Source organism: Agelaius tricolor, unplaced genomic scaffold, assembly GCF_023055355.1.
Source record: "Agelaius tricolor isolate 1412-34295 unplaced genomic scaffold, bAgeTri1.0.p SCAF_29, whole genome shotgun sequence".
NCBI lineage: Eukaryota > Metazoa > Chordata > Aves > Passeriformes > Icteridae > Agelaius > Agelaius tricolor.
Genome location: NW_027269289.1, coordinates 4,243,273 through 4,257,160, shown reverse-complemented (window position 1 = coordinate 4,257,160; position 13,888 = coordinate 4,243,273). Strand labels below are relative to the sequence as shown.

Below are 13,888 nucleotides of genomic sequence, written 5' to 3'. Positions count from 1 at the left end.
TGCAATGAGAAATAAGAAACATGTTTTTGGTTTCTTTTTTTCTTTTTTTTTTTTTTTTTTTTTTGTTTAGAAAATGTCAAAAATAAGTACTATTTGTTTTGGAAACTAACCTTTGCAACTTTTTTTTTTTTTTTTTTTTTTGGCAATGCAGCAAACTCAAGCCCTGACTGGTGAATGCCTTGGTCTGGAGGTGGCTGTGGGAGGGGGACATGGCAGGGGCAGCTGCCCAAGCCCAGGGATGCTCAGGGCTCAGCAGAGATGTGGGAATGTGCCAGGGAGGGGGTTCTGGGGATACAGAAGAAAATTGTGGCATCCTGGAAGGAAAGGAGACCCTGAGGAAAACTCCTTGGTATGGGATAGGGGGTCTGCAGGAGCAGGTACCCTGAGCTCAGGGTCTTTTTGGGGCTTTGTGAGCTGCTGAAGGGAAAAAAAAATCATGTCTCCAGTTGGGATGCACAGGGAAGATTGCTGCCTGGTTTCAGAGATTTTGTGTGAAAAACACCCACTCATGCTAAAAAGCTTGGATTGCTCCCTGGTTTGCCTCAGCAGTGGAAGAGCTGCTGCTGCCTTCCCAGTGAGGGGAGCAGAGGGCAGGGAGAGCCAAGGGGCTGATGCCTGGGGCTGCCCCACCAGCCAGCTCCAGGCTGGGGAAGGAAAACCTTCCCCTTTGCAGGTGGCAGAGGTGCACGAGGAGCTGGTGTGACCATGCCTGTGTCCATGCAGGGCTGCTCTCTGCATCCCGGGGCTGCTCCTGCATCCCGGGGCTGCTCCTTCTATCCCAAAGCTGCTCCTTCTATCCCAGAGCTGCTCTCTCCATCCCGGGGCTGCTCCTGCATCCCAGAGCTGCTCCCTGCATCCCGGGGCTGCTCCTTCTATCCCAGAGCTTCTGCATCCCGAGGCTGCTCCTTCTATCCCAGAGCTGCTCTCTCCATCCCGGGGCTGCTCCTGTATCCTGGGTCTGCTCCCTCCACCCCAGAGTATCACCCTCCATCCCAGAGCTTCTCCCTCCATCCCAGAGCTTCTCCCTCCATCCCAGAGCTGCTCCTTCCATCCCAGAGCTGCTCCTTCCATCCCAGAGCTGCTCCTGCATCCCGGGGCTGCTCCCTCCATCCCAGAGCTGCTCCCTGCATCCCGGGACTGCTCCTGCATCCCGGGGCTGCTCCCTCCATCCCAGAGCTGCTCCCTGCATCCCGGTGCTGCTCCCTGCATCCTGAGAGCTGTTCCTGTATCCTGCGTCTGCTCCTTCCATCCCAGAGCTGCTCTCTCCATCCCAGAGCCTCTCCCTGCATCCCGGGCACCAGCTGGTGCCGGGAGGGATGCTCGGGGGGTCGATGCCTGCATTTAACTCCCTGGTTGCGGAGTGAAGCCCGCAGGAGAGCGGGAGTGCGTGTGTCAGTCAGCATCCTGAGCCAATGGGTGCCCGGTAGGAGGTCTGCGCTCCCGGAGCACGCACGGAGCCCGCTGCTCCTTCTGCCAGTTGTGTGCGAGTGTGCGTGCGTGTGCAAGGGGGGACCAGCCACACTGACTGCCTGCTCCCGTCTCTCCCCCTCTCTCCAGCTCGCTAACTCCGTCTCCCTCCCTCTGCAAACATTGGATTTAAACCTGCTCAGAATTCAGCGCAGACGGAAAGCAGCGGCGGCAGCAGCAGCCAGCAGCGAGCGAAGCAGCCGCTCGCCTAGCGCAGCTCCAAGATGTACCATCCTGCCTGCTGGATCGTCTTCACGGCCACCACTGCCCTGCTCTTCATCCCAGGTAGCGCAGGAAGCTTTTTCTGGGGCGGCTGGGAGGGCAGGGGCTGGCAGGGTGGGAGAGCCGAGCGGGCTCTGCGCGCAGGGAGCCGGCTCCGCGCACATTGCGCACGAACGCGCGCAGGCAGGCGGGCAGGCAGCGAGTTTCTCTGCATCGGGGGATTGCCCAGTGCTCCCCGGGATCCCCTTGAGGGGCTCCGGAGCCGTGCTGGACCCCCAGGTGGGCACCGAGCCGCCGGTACCTGAGCGGCGCCGGCACCTGCAGCCCCCGAGCTGGGCAGGGTCTGTCCCCCCGAGCGATCTCTGCTCGAAATGATGGGCTCGTGCAGTTTTTTTTCCCCTTCAGAGTTGGGCACCTGCTGTGCCCTCCCTCTTCTGAGAGCTGTCATGCTATTCCCTGCGCTGCCCTCATCCGTGCTTCCCCGATTCCTGCCAGGCAAACTCGGTGCCTTCCCCTCCAAAGTGAAAATGAGCCCCCCGCCCCAATCCAGGCACTCGGGGAGGCCGTGCCGGTGCCGCAGCCTCGCTGAACTGAGCGGGTGGCTCCCGAAACGGGGGCTGGCCTCGTCCCCCCGGCTCCGGGGGAGATGCTGGGGCTGCATCCAGCGCTGGCTCTGTGCTGATGCTCGCGGGGCAGCGGGCGCTGCATCCAGCGAGGGCGATGGGGGCGGAGAGCCGAGCTGAGCGCCGGGGGGAGGAAGTCACCGGCGTGTTTTTGATGATGATGTGCACTTTTAGCAGCTGGGGAGATTATCATCCCTGTGCAAGCAGATGGGGACTGGGTGTCGAGGCTGGGATCCGATCTTAACCCAGCCTTGTGTTTTTCATGACTGCCAGGGAGGGTTCTGTTGCACCCGGGAGGGCAGAGGGAGGCACGGCTGTGATTTCAGCAGCTGAAGCACACACGGGCTCTGAGGGGTTGGTGTGGGTGGCAAGAGGGTGAGGCTGGCAGGGGAGAGGTTACTCATGTCACAGCTGGCAAACAGCTCTGCCCACAGCAGGGCTGAACAGGAGGGTTCTTGGGTTAGAACTTGCTTGTGGAGGCTTGTGCCATGGGACCAGCCACATCCTGGGGTCCTGTGGAGCTGTCACACTGCAAACTGAGCAGATCAGTGGGTACAGGACCCCCTGGGATGGGCACAAGACCCCCTGGAATGGGCTGGTTGCCCCTCTGTGGGATGGCAGGGGGCTGGGATGTGCATCAGCACTGGGGTCAGCCCTGTCCCCTGGGCCAAGCTTTGGGAGCAGTGGTGGAGAACCCTTGACCAGCAGAGCCTCGAGCTCCTCAGCAGCAGCAGAAACCAAAATGGTGCATCTGTAGTTTAGCATGTGAGCACAAGGGAGCCATGGCTGTGTGAGCTGCCTGACTTTGTGCATGTAAAGGGTTTTTTTTGAAAATAGATCTTCAGCAGGACAGGGTGGGTGTGCCTGGGGTGGGGGCAGGCGTGCCTCAGCAAGGATGCTCTGAGCAGAGCATTGGCTCTTTCACCCTCCTGCTGGATAAGGTTCTGTGGGTTGGAATTGCAGAGAAATGGATGGAAGCAGCTGTGTGGGCCAAATGGGAGGACGTGTGACACTTGATGGGCTGTCACAGAGATGTCCTTAAGCTGCAGGAGCTGGCAGAAACCTGACAGGGTGCATTTGCTGTTTGCCAGTGCCCTGCTGCACTTTCCTCAGGATGTGGCTGTTTGGGCCAAGGCCAGGCCAAGGCCTGGGCTGGCTCTGGCCCCTGTGAGTGCCAGAGAAGGAAAAGGCCCCTGCATTTAAGTCCCTGGAAACTTGGGAGAGGCTTCTTGATCCACACTTACGTGGTTGTAGCTTTCCCTTCTTATTTCTATTAAGCAGCAATATCTGCTTTGGCTTTGGATGTTCCCCTGAGCTAAACCAGCCCAGGACTTTGCCTGGCTGGGCTCAGCCCTTAATCCATCAAGCCAAACCCTTCTGCCTGCATTAGAGGAAGGGAAATACTCTGGGCTGCTGGTGCTTTGCCTTCCTGCCCTGCATTTGAACATCTCCAATCCTTTTTATTCGTGCCTGGCTTGCAGAGGTTGGATGTTTTCCCTCCCTGCCCAACCTGTCCCAGCAGTGATTGCAGTCATGGTTTCACTGCTGTGGGCTGGAACACGAGTCATGTTGGCAAAGTCACGGATGGCAGAGGGAAGGTGAATGGTCCCTGCTGTCCTTTGGAGCCTGCACCTTTTCCCAAAGTGTTTTTCTTGGGCTGTTTATTATTCACAGGCGTAATCCCAAAGGTTTTGTGCAGGTGACTCTCCCCTGGGATATGCAGAGGCTGTTTCTGAAGTGCAAACTCTTTTCCTTTCCGTTTTTATCCGAATCCTGCGGGAGTTTCACACGGGGTGGTTAAAGTGAGAAGGGAACCTGCTTTTAGAAGGTGTAATTAGAGTGAAGGGAAACATCACAACTTGAAGGCTCCTGCAGAAAATAGCATCGCAAAGTTATTATTAGCTGTAATAGCTTATTTGCCAGTTTTTCCTCTTTCTCCTGCTCCCACCTCTGTCTTTCCCCCTTTCTCTTATTTTTGTTAGGAAAGATGCATTTTCCCCATTGGGTCTTGTGTCATCTCGTTACCAATTTACTCTCGTGGAATCTAAAGACACGAAAGGTTAATGCAATAATGAAACCCTGACCCCTCTGGTCATGGAGACTGTCTTACTCTGCAGCTTTTTACTTCTTTGTAAGACAAGTTTCTATCTAAAATAATTTGGAAGCCTTAATGCTGTTGTCATCTGGAGCCTTGGGGGAGGCGGGTTCCTGGACTGGGGTTGCTCTCTGAGGTGGGAAGGATGCTGAGGGTTTTTAATGAGTCCAGCGCTGCAGGATAGGGAGGTGAGTGGGTAATTTAATTGCCAAGCTGTTGGCAAATGCTTTGAACTGCTGGGCATTGTGGGTGCTGCTGGTTTGAGGTGAGGGTGGGCTGTGATGGGGAATGAATTTGGGGCAGGGGGGAATCGTTGTCTGAGCTGCAGTCACAGGGTGACATCATGGCTCTACAGGTGGCAAAAATCAATGCTCATCAGCCTCTTCAGACATTTATATTGCTGCCTTTGCAGGCTGGGGGAAATTACTTGTCATGGCAGTGGTCAGAAAATCTGGTACTGCAGGGGGGGATGGCCAATCCTGTTTTTCACTGCTCCAGGGCACCGGGATCAAGGTGAAGCTTGTAGAGCTTGGGGTGTCCCCCAGTGTGCCACTGTCACTCTGGCACCCAGGACCTGCTTTCTGCATCCTCCCAGGGACTCTGTGTGACTTCATCCTTGCTGAGGCAGCCTGGCTTTGGTGGTGGTTGTAAAACCCATCTAAATTTACAAAACAGACGTTGCAGGCATTAAAAAACACCCTCCCATCCCCTCCTAAAGGGGTCCCTGCTGCAGGAGCTTGCTTTTCCTGCTGCCTATGACATGACTGTCACCTCTCTCTGGTGGGGGATGCTGGGCTGGTGGAGGGCTGCTGATCCCTGCCACTAAGCCTGAGAATAAGTACCTGGAGCACATTAGTTCTGCTTTAGTGTCATTTCAATATGAGCAAGAGGGGCTTAAAGGGATTTTCTGTGCTCTCCCAAAGGCTGGGGATAGGTGTGGATCAGGCACTGCAATCATCAGTCTTCCAGGAGGAGTCAGGGAAGCTGGGGAAGGTGTCCCAGCAGGATGGGGTGTGAGCCCAAAACCACTGTCTGGCCTTCCTCTGCCTCCCCCTGAGGCCTGGCCTGTACTTTCCCTGCCAGAGGGTGATTTCTCCATCTCCTGGCTCCCAGTACAGGGAAAAGGTTGGTGTTGGCTCTTTGAGGATGCTTTAATTCTGCTGGGGAGGAGCAGCACTCGCTGTCATTTCCAAGCAATGTGGGGAGAGGGAGTGTGATGGCAGAGGAGGCACACACAGCTCTTGCTCCCTGCAAATCCCCCCCCCCGGTGCAAGTTCCCAGAAGAATTTGCCCTGGGGGCTGTGGGTTTCGGGGTCGGTGGCTCTGGCAGCTGCCTTTCAGGATGCCCCAAAGTGCTGAACCTTGCTTTGCATTTTCCAGCAGCTTCTCTTTGACAGCCTCTCCTTTGTGCATTCCGTGGTTGCAGACGGCCGGGTGGAGGAGCTTTTGCTGGTGCGAATCCCTGTGAAAAACTGAAAAGGGAGAGATGTTTCAAAGGCACCGATGGGAGCTCTGTGCCTTAACTGGCGCCTTTGAAAATCTTCTCCAAAGGCTTGAATGTTTGGTTATGGCGAATTTTGAGCTGCATAAACAGCTGTGTTCATATTTTACAGTTGAATATGAAATTCGGAGTTTGTGCTTTGCTTGGTGAGAAACCAAAGTCACTGAGAGGGGCTGTTGGGGTGCAGTGATGAACCCCAAGAGGTTTGTGGGGGAACAGGGCACCCAGGAGGACCCTTCTGCTGCAGTCAGGTGGGGATAGAGCAAAACTTGTTGGATTTTATCTGTAATCTCCTTCATGACCCTGGGGTCACCCTCAGATTTGCAGCTCTGCCATTCCCTTCCCCAGTCAGCCAAAGCTGGGCACTGATCCTGAGCCCTTCTTACCTTCTGAGCATCCCCTGAGATGCTCTCAGCTGCTGGCATGTGCAGGATGGGGAGTGATTTCAGCTGTCACACTCCTCCTTTTTGTTTAAACTTAAAAATAATAACAGCTTTGCTGCAAATCTCCTTGCCTCCCAGTCATCTTTCCCTAATGAAGGCACGGTACTTATAATTACCAATGCAGCAACAGCACATAACAGAGGTGGCTTTGACACTTGCTGCTCCGTGGGTGGGTTTTTCCAGGGAGCTCCTCTTCGTTTCAAGCTAAGAGAGAAGAAACACTTTCCTGCCTGCTTCTCCAAAGCTCTGGGATCGTGTTTTCACCCTCTATGGGTACCCAGGCAAGGTGGCTTTTCTGGTGGGAGCAGCAGGGGATGTGTCACCCTTGTGAATGGACGGACATGCGAGCCCAGGTGTTGTGGGGCTGAGTGGGAGCTGGGGGATTCTCCCTCCAGTCCCAGCTTAGGTTCAGACAGCGTGGGATGGCTGAGGGCAGTGGTTTGGGATGCTCAGGTACTGCAGGGACCCGTCAGTGAGAGAGCCACCCCCTTGGGAGGAGCTGCTTTTGGGAAGTTGAACCTGTTGCCTGTGCAGCAGAGTCATGTGCGCCGGGGACACGTGTGAGATGAGGCAAAGAAGGGGGAAAAAGAGGAGATATTTTTAGGTTTACTTTTCTGTGAATTCAGCGCTAGTGAAAAGTGCTGGATTGACTGCTCTGGAGACTGAAGCCAAGTGCAGGGAAGGGTAGCCCAGGAAAGCTTCCCTGTGAGCTCTGCACTTCATTTGGGATGTTGGGACTGGACTTCATCAGCTCAGACTGCCTGGACAGCAAAGCCATGGGGGATGTCTGTAGTGCTGAGCAGAGCTGGTGCACTCATGGGGTTTTCCAATGGATATAGGATTCCCAGGAGGGCAGCTGGGGTTACCTGTGCTCCATATGGCTTTGTGCTATATGATTCACCCCATGGGTTGCTCCTCCTGGCTCCTCAGCCACATGAGGACCAGCTGATCCCGCAGCAGGAGGTTTGGGCTTCCTTCAGGTCCTGCCTTTTCCACTAACCACGCTTCCCAGGCATGTGTATTCCCATGCTTTTTGCAGAGCATGGAAGAAGAGGTCTTCACATGGTGCTCTGGCCCTCAGAGCAGCTCCAAAGTGGTGAGACTGGGCTGAGCCAGGCTGTGCCCCACGTGTTTTCTGAGCAGTGTCCCCCTGCTGTCCCCTGCCAGCCCTTTGCCTCCTCTCTCCCAACTGTTTACTTCTGGCTTTTGTTTCCTGGACTTGTTGCTATGCATGCAGCATGTGGAAGGAGCTCCAGTGAATATAGGCCACACTTTGATTGTTCAGCAAGCTGGAAAATGATGATTATAATTTTTGACAGAAAGGAAGGGAGGGGGAAGGAGATCTCTGGGCTTTCAAATCTGCTCTGTCATAAGCAGGATCTTGCAAGGGCCTTCTGATGACTTCTCCCGCCCCAAAGGAAATGGAGTTTGCATAGCAAGAGGGGTTAGAGGAAAAATTCCTCTCTCTGCAAGGACAAAGTGGCACTTCTTTCACCAAGCCTTCCACCTCGGGTGGCGGTCCTGTCACAGAGCATCAGCCAAATGCAGTTGGTGTTGGCCAGTAATTGACTGGGAAGAATCCAAGAGAAACCTTGATGCTGCTAAAAAAATCCTCCTTACTGTTAGAGCAGCACACAGGTGCATCCCTCGGATTGCAGAGGTGCTGGCAGAGAAGTGCCTGCAGTGCCAGCCCTGGGGGACGTGGGTGTTGAGGTGGAAGCCAACCTGGAACTGTCAGGAGGCTCCAAAGACTTCTCCCAAAGGGGCAGCTCCATTTGGGGCCACACCAGCAGGAGACTTGTCTCATCACAGTCCAGCCTGGCAGCAGAGCCCATGGAGATGTTGGCTGCTCCTGCCCCTTCTCAACTCACTGCTCTGTTGGCATCACCTGCACAGTCCTCGAAGGATCTCCCTATTTATTTGTTTTATTTAATGGCATTGGCTAATTTCCACTTCAAATTTTTTTTCTTTTCTTTTTTTTTTTTTTTTCTTCTTCTTTGTGGTTGTTTATTTTAATGCGATCGCTCCTAATGAGGCTAATGACATTTAGTCTCTGTGGCGGTGCATTTTAATTTGGTCACCGAAATGTCAGCGCACGGCTGCCTCCTCCTATCTCCCCGTGACAAAAGGCACCTCAGACAAAGGAGCCCTGTCCCCAGCTGTCCCTCGCCCTCCTTATCTGCATCCTCCCAGGGACGGGCCAGCACTTTTGGCAAAGCCACCTCCTGCCATCCCCTCCTCTGCTGGTGCCAGGGGAGTGGGTTTGGCCGCCAAGGGCCGCGAGGAGGGAAAGTGAGGGCTGCTGGAAACTCGGGATTTTCAGGCGAGCCAGCGCCACGTAATTAATCAGATGTCAAAAGCTCTCAGCAAAGTTAGCTTTGATCGGCAGGGAAATCTGTCAAATAGGTCGTTCTGCTGCCCCCGGTGCTTTTCTGTCTCGCTCTGCCCATAAGTCTACCTGGCACTTCTCCTTTCCATGGCCATGTTGGGAACTTCCTACAGCAGGGTAGGACCTTCCTGCTTGGAAAGCTGGACCAGCTTCTCCTTGCCTGCACTAGGGCTGGTGCCATGGGCATTTTAGAGCTGGAAATGGGAAAAGGGGAGAGGGCTGGGGTGGGAGTCATAGATATTTGGAGAGGGTGAGGTGCTCAGATGTTGTGTGTGAATTTGGAGAGGGCTGTGGTCCAAGCTGGGGGGTCAGGAGCAGCCTAAACCCTGGGGAGGTGGTGCTGGGGTCACAGGTGGCTGCACTGGAGAAGTGGAAACTTCTCTACCTTGTGTTGCACCCAAATCTCTCAAGGTGCTGAACCTCAGAAGCCTGAGCCATTTTGCTTAAGAATGAGTCCTTTTTTCTGCAATCTGGGTCCAAATGCAGCTGAATTTGATCTGTTCTCCTTTGATCTGTTCCTCCCTCGCTATTCTATGTACCAGGAATGGATGAAGATTAAAGTTTGCAGTTTCTGAGCAAACTAGGTTACTCATCACTGCACGATACCCAATTACCTGCTGATACCTCAGGAGTGAGAAGGTATTGATCTTGCTTGGATTTGAACTTGTTGAACCAAAGACTCTGGATATTTCAAATCCGTTGTGGAGGACGTGCCATTTCCTTCAGGAATCAAAGAGGGATGCAGGCTGTGTTTCTGCATCACATGGACTGTGGGAGGTGGGTCTCTCCTCTCTGCCACAAGGGAGATGACCAATAAGTGATAAATAATATTGTCTGTACCCTCCACACCACAGGAGGGATGTAGACGTAATGACTTTTGTGATGTGCCTGGGAATATCTTAATTTTGCTGGGAAGAAGTCCTCAGAAGCTGATTTTTACCTCACATGGGTGGGTTTTCTGTGCCCTCTCTGCTCACCACTTCTTTGTGAGCACTGCAGGCTGCAGAAGTGCCTTTGATGGCATCCCCTGTGTCTGCCTTCCGCCTGTCTGTTGTGTTCCCAACCAGAAATAGCCAATAAATTCAAAAGAAACACGAAAATTCTTCCAAAAATTACCTGGTGAGACGAGGCCGGGGGGCCTGGATCAAAACCTTTATTACTGAAACTCAGTGATATCAGGTCTCACTCTTACACAGTGTTTGTTTCCAGCAGATCTTAAAATAATTCACGGAGAAGAGAAATTTCATTGTACCTGTTTTTGTAGACAGGGGAGCCAAGGAATAAAGAGGGAAAATGACTTGCCCAAGGCATGTGCAGAGACAAGTGTTAAGAGACGTGTCCTTGCTGTAGCTCCAAATCTGAAGTGCGTTTTTCCTTGTGAAACAGTGGAGTTCCTGCTTTGAGAAACACAGAAGAAACAGTGCAGGATCAGTACATTAGGTGCTAAAATCCCTGTGCTGGGCTGGCAGGGAGCTGGAGCACCACCAGGCTCTTGAACCTGCACTTAGATGCCCCAGTTTGTGTCCTGGCAGGAGAGTCTGTACCACAGTTCAGGCAGTGATGTCTGGAAGAAGGAAAATGTGAATTCATGATCAGCCTGCCTTTGTGAGTGGAGGGGCACCCTCTGCTCCTCTCCAGGCTGGCAGGAGGGCAGCACGTGATTGATCCCCCTGCCCTTTCACGTTGCATCTTTGCCTGTCCTTCCCCTGAGGCTTGAGAGCGATGATCCCGGAGCTGAAAGGAGGAGGCGAACAGAGGAGAAATTCTCAAGCACACTCTTCACTCAGCCCTCGGTCTCCAGCTGGAAACGCTCTTTGGAATTTCAGGGGGAGCACGCATTTGTCCTGTCAGCGCCTGCCCGGCGCTGCAGCATCCGCCGGCCGCCGTGGGGCCGAGAGCCGCTGCCTTTGCCAGCCTCTCCAGATCCTCGGGACACTTTATCTTTATAAAGTCGCAATAAGTGGACAGTATAATATATTTCACTTTTAATAAGGTGTTGCCAGTTGCACACACTCTGCAGAGCAATTAGTGTCAAAGGCGGCTAAGCAATGGCGGGGCGCCGTAATTCCGCTGTTTACCGGGCTGCAGGATTTATGGGCAGTGCTGGAGGAGCCGCGGCCACGGCTTGGCTGGAGGCACAGGAGGTGCCGTGCACTGGCTTGGAAGCCACGCTCTGAGCTGCTCTGAGTCGTGGTACTCTTGGGAGAGAGGCAGGAATGAGCCACTGCTTTGTTTTGGTGTCTCCCACCCCAGTTCTGGGATTCCGAAAGGAGAGGCTGAGCCTGCTCGGATGTGCCTGCCAAAATTTTGGGCAGTTGCTCAAAATTCAGACTGAGAGGACCCCCTTGCTCTTTGAGTGTTGGCATGGGAGGAAGAGCTTTGCCATGTGAGGCTTTCCTCATCAAGGAAGGGAATCCTAGAATCACAGAATGGATTGGGTTGGAAGGGACCTTAAAGATCATCTCATCCCACATCCTTGCCTTGGGCAGGGATATCTTTCACTAGGCCAGGTTGCCTGGCTTTGAACATCTCTAGGGACGGGGAGAAGTCTGGAGAAGTCTCCAGTGTCTGGATTAAAGGTAGCCCCTGGGCTTGGTTGGCACACAGGCATTGTGCTGATGGTCTGACCAGTCGGGTGAAGACAGGACAGGAGAGGGGAATTTTCAGGTCTGGGGGAGGCTTTTTTGCATGCTTACATCCTGTGAGGTACCTGGATGATGGGGGTATCCAGAGATGGTGGGAGATGCTACTCAGTGGTTCTGCTTACCATAAGAGTAACCCCATTTTCTCTCCTGGGCATCTAGGACTTCTTCCTTCAGCTTTTCGAAATTTTTTTTTAGCATCAGGGCATGTTGGGCGAAGAGTTTCAGTGAGCTCAGCTCAGAGAAGTGCTTATCCCTGCCTCCTTCCCATGAACTGAACATTCCTGCTTTTGTCTGGGGACTCTCTGATCATCACAGGCTGTACTGTGCAGTTTTTGTAAAGTCAGTCCATGTGCTGATCTCACTGCTGAGGCTGTCAGGCAGCTCCACCATCCTGCCACAGCCCTCCTACCCAGATCTGACCGGGCTCATCCTGCCACTCATATTTCCAGAGGCTTGACCTACAGTCCTTGGCTTTGTGTGAGGACAGAAAGTGGTGTCACACCATGAGCGGGGTGGAGGGAGGTGCCGCTGTTCCTAATGGCTGGATTGGGCTGCAGATGCTGCAGAGTCAATCCAGGCAGGATCTGCTGCTGGGAAGCAAACCCAGTTTGTGTCAGATGTGTGGGATGTGGTTCTGAGGGTCTGGGATCAGCCCTGTGGGGACTGCACACGCACACACAGCCGCTAACGCGCGAGGCGCATGCCAGGGATGCAGTGCTGGGTTCTGCATCCCTCATCTCCAGCTGCCATCAGCTCTGCACACCTGAACCTGCACCTCTCCTGCCATTTGCCACCCCAGCCCCTGGGGATGCCTTCACTCCTGGAGGGATCAGCCCCAGAATTTGGTTTTTGGAGCCAGCACAGTTGATATTGCTGAGCCCATGCCCTTGCCCGCTCCCCCTTCCCCACCCCCTGATTCTCAGTTCAATAAAGTCCCAGTATCTTGGGTTTGTTCTCCGAATTGAAAGCCTTCCATTTTCACACCTCTGTAATTGGTGCTATCTGTTGAGAGAAACTCTGCAACTCCAGCCAGCCAGGGTCAGGAGGAGCTGAATTGAATTAAAAGGAGCAGAAATTGGTTCGAGGTGGGCAGAGGGCCGCAGGGAGAACTATGCAATTTCTCTCCTCAGGGCTCCTGATGAGCAGAGCAAGCAGCAGCTTCCCATCTCTGCCCGTGGGGGGCTGACACTGGCCCACCCACACCTTAATCTGCACATCGAGGTGGGCATCTCTCAATTGAAAACAAGGAAATGAAACCCAGCATCTCCTCCTTTTATCTGGCCAGCAGGCCAGGACTCTGCTCCTCTGGCTCCTTGGCCAGGATGCTGACAACTGTCACTGAAATGACCTTGCTGTGATTAAATACAGCAAGAAGTGATGTTTTTAATAAAAAACTAAAGCAGTGATACAAGCTGATGGCTGGGAGATTTGAGGTGCTGTGTGTTAATCCTACCTGTATGTGAGCCCCAGATTGCAAACTCCTTGTGCTGTTGGACTGAGTTAAGGGCAAGCATCCTGGCCTTTGGATCATGGTTCCCCAGCTCAGTCTCTGCTGGCTTAGGCTGGTGTAAAACCACAGAAACTTCAGCCAAAGCCAGTGGATTTATGGCCCTGTGGTAAAGCTAAGGATGGAGAGAGTGCTGGGAAGTGCCAGGTCTGAAGTTGTCTTAGGGGAATAGATGTGATGCTTACAGCTCTTAAGGAGCTGCTTGGAAATTTTCCCACATTTTTTTTTCCCCATGAAAAATGTTTTTTTTGTTATCTTCGCTCACAGAGTGTAGGAGCACTCTTTGCTTGGCTCTGGGAAGCTTGCTTATCTTGAGGATGCTATTTCTAGGAGCAGGAGGAGACCCATCTGAGGAAGGGAGTGCTGTGACCTCTGATCCCCACGCTGCCTTTATCCCTCAGCCCACACAGAGTTCTTCTTCCTCAGGCCAGGCTGGGCTGGTTTTCTCTTTTGTCTCTCTTCTAGTGGGTGTACAATTAGTTTTTATATGGGATTTGGCCCCAGGTCTTCCCCAGCCCAGCTAAATATCCTTGGCTTTTCAGAACCAGAGCCGCTCTTGCTTTGGTGCTGGCTTGGTGAGCACTCAGAGTAGAGTGGCTCCAACAGGACAGCGCAGAGAGGGGGAGATATTTCAAATGGTGAAATTTCAGGCAACAAGGGAGCAATTTTCCACCCACTTCTGAGCTGGAGCGTAGCCCTTCCAGTCTCCCTTTCTGTTGCTCCCCAGCTGGGCTGGCACCAGGGATGTGCCATTTATTGGAGGCAGTGGGAAGGCACGTGGCCAGGGTAGCACTGGAGGATGCCAAGCGCGCTGCCCTGCCTGCCCAGCTGTTTGGAGGATATCCCCAGCCCCATTTTTCCCCCCAGGGGGCTGATTGCTCGTGGCCTCGCTGTCCCCTGCTCCTGTCCCCGGGCAGCAGAGGGGACAGTGGCACAGCTGGAGCTGGCAGAGCACCCTGGGCCCCTGCTCTGCCTCTCTCATAATTTATACAAGCG

The 13,888-nt window shown here is 53.7% G+C and overlaps 1 protein-coding gene across 2 annotated transcripts in view; it reads left to right on the top strand.

The window, feature by feature from the left end:
• Nucleotides 1–1,453: 1,453 nt before the first annotated feature.
• The window catches only part of LOC139601018 (opioid-binding protein/cell adhesion molecule homolog), a 309,661-nt gene continuing 297,226 nt past the window's right edge, over nt 1,454–13,888 (top strand). The window contains exon 1 of one of the 2 annotated variants that reach the window (XM_071449696.1): nt 1,454–1,752. In XM_071449696.1, coding sequence (XP_071305797.1) covers nt 1,692–1,752 — 61 coding nt within the window. In that variant the 5' untranslated portion in view covers nt 1,454–1,691. The remainder of the gene's footprint in view (nt 1,753–13,888) is intronic. The other variant, XM_071449698.1, reaches the window with a different exon arrangement.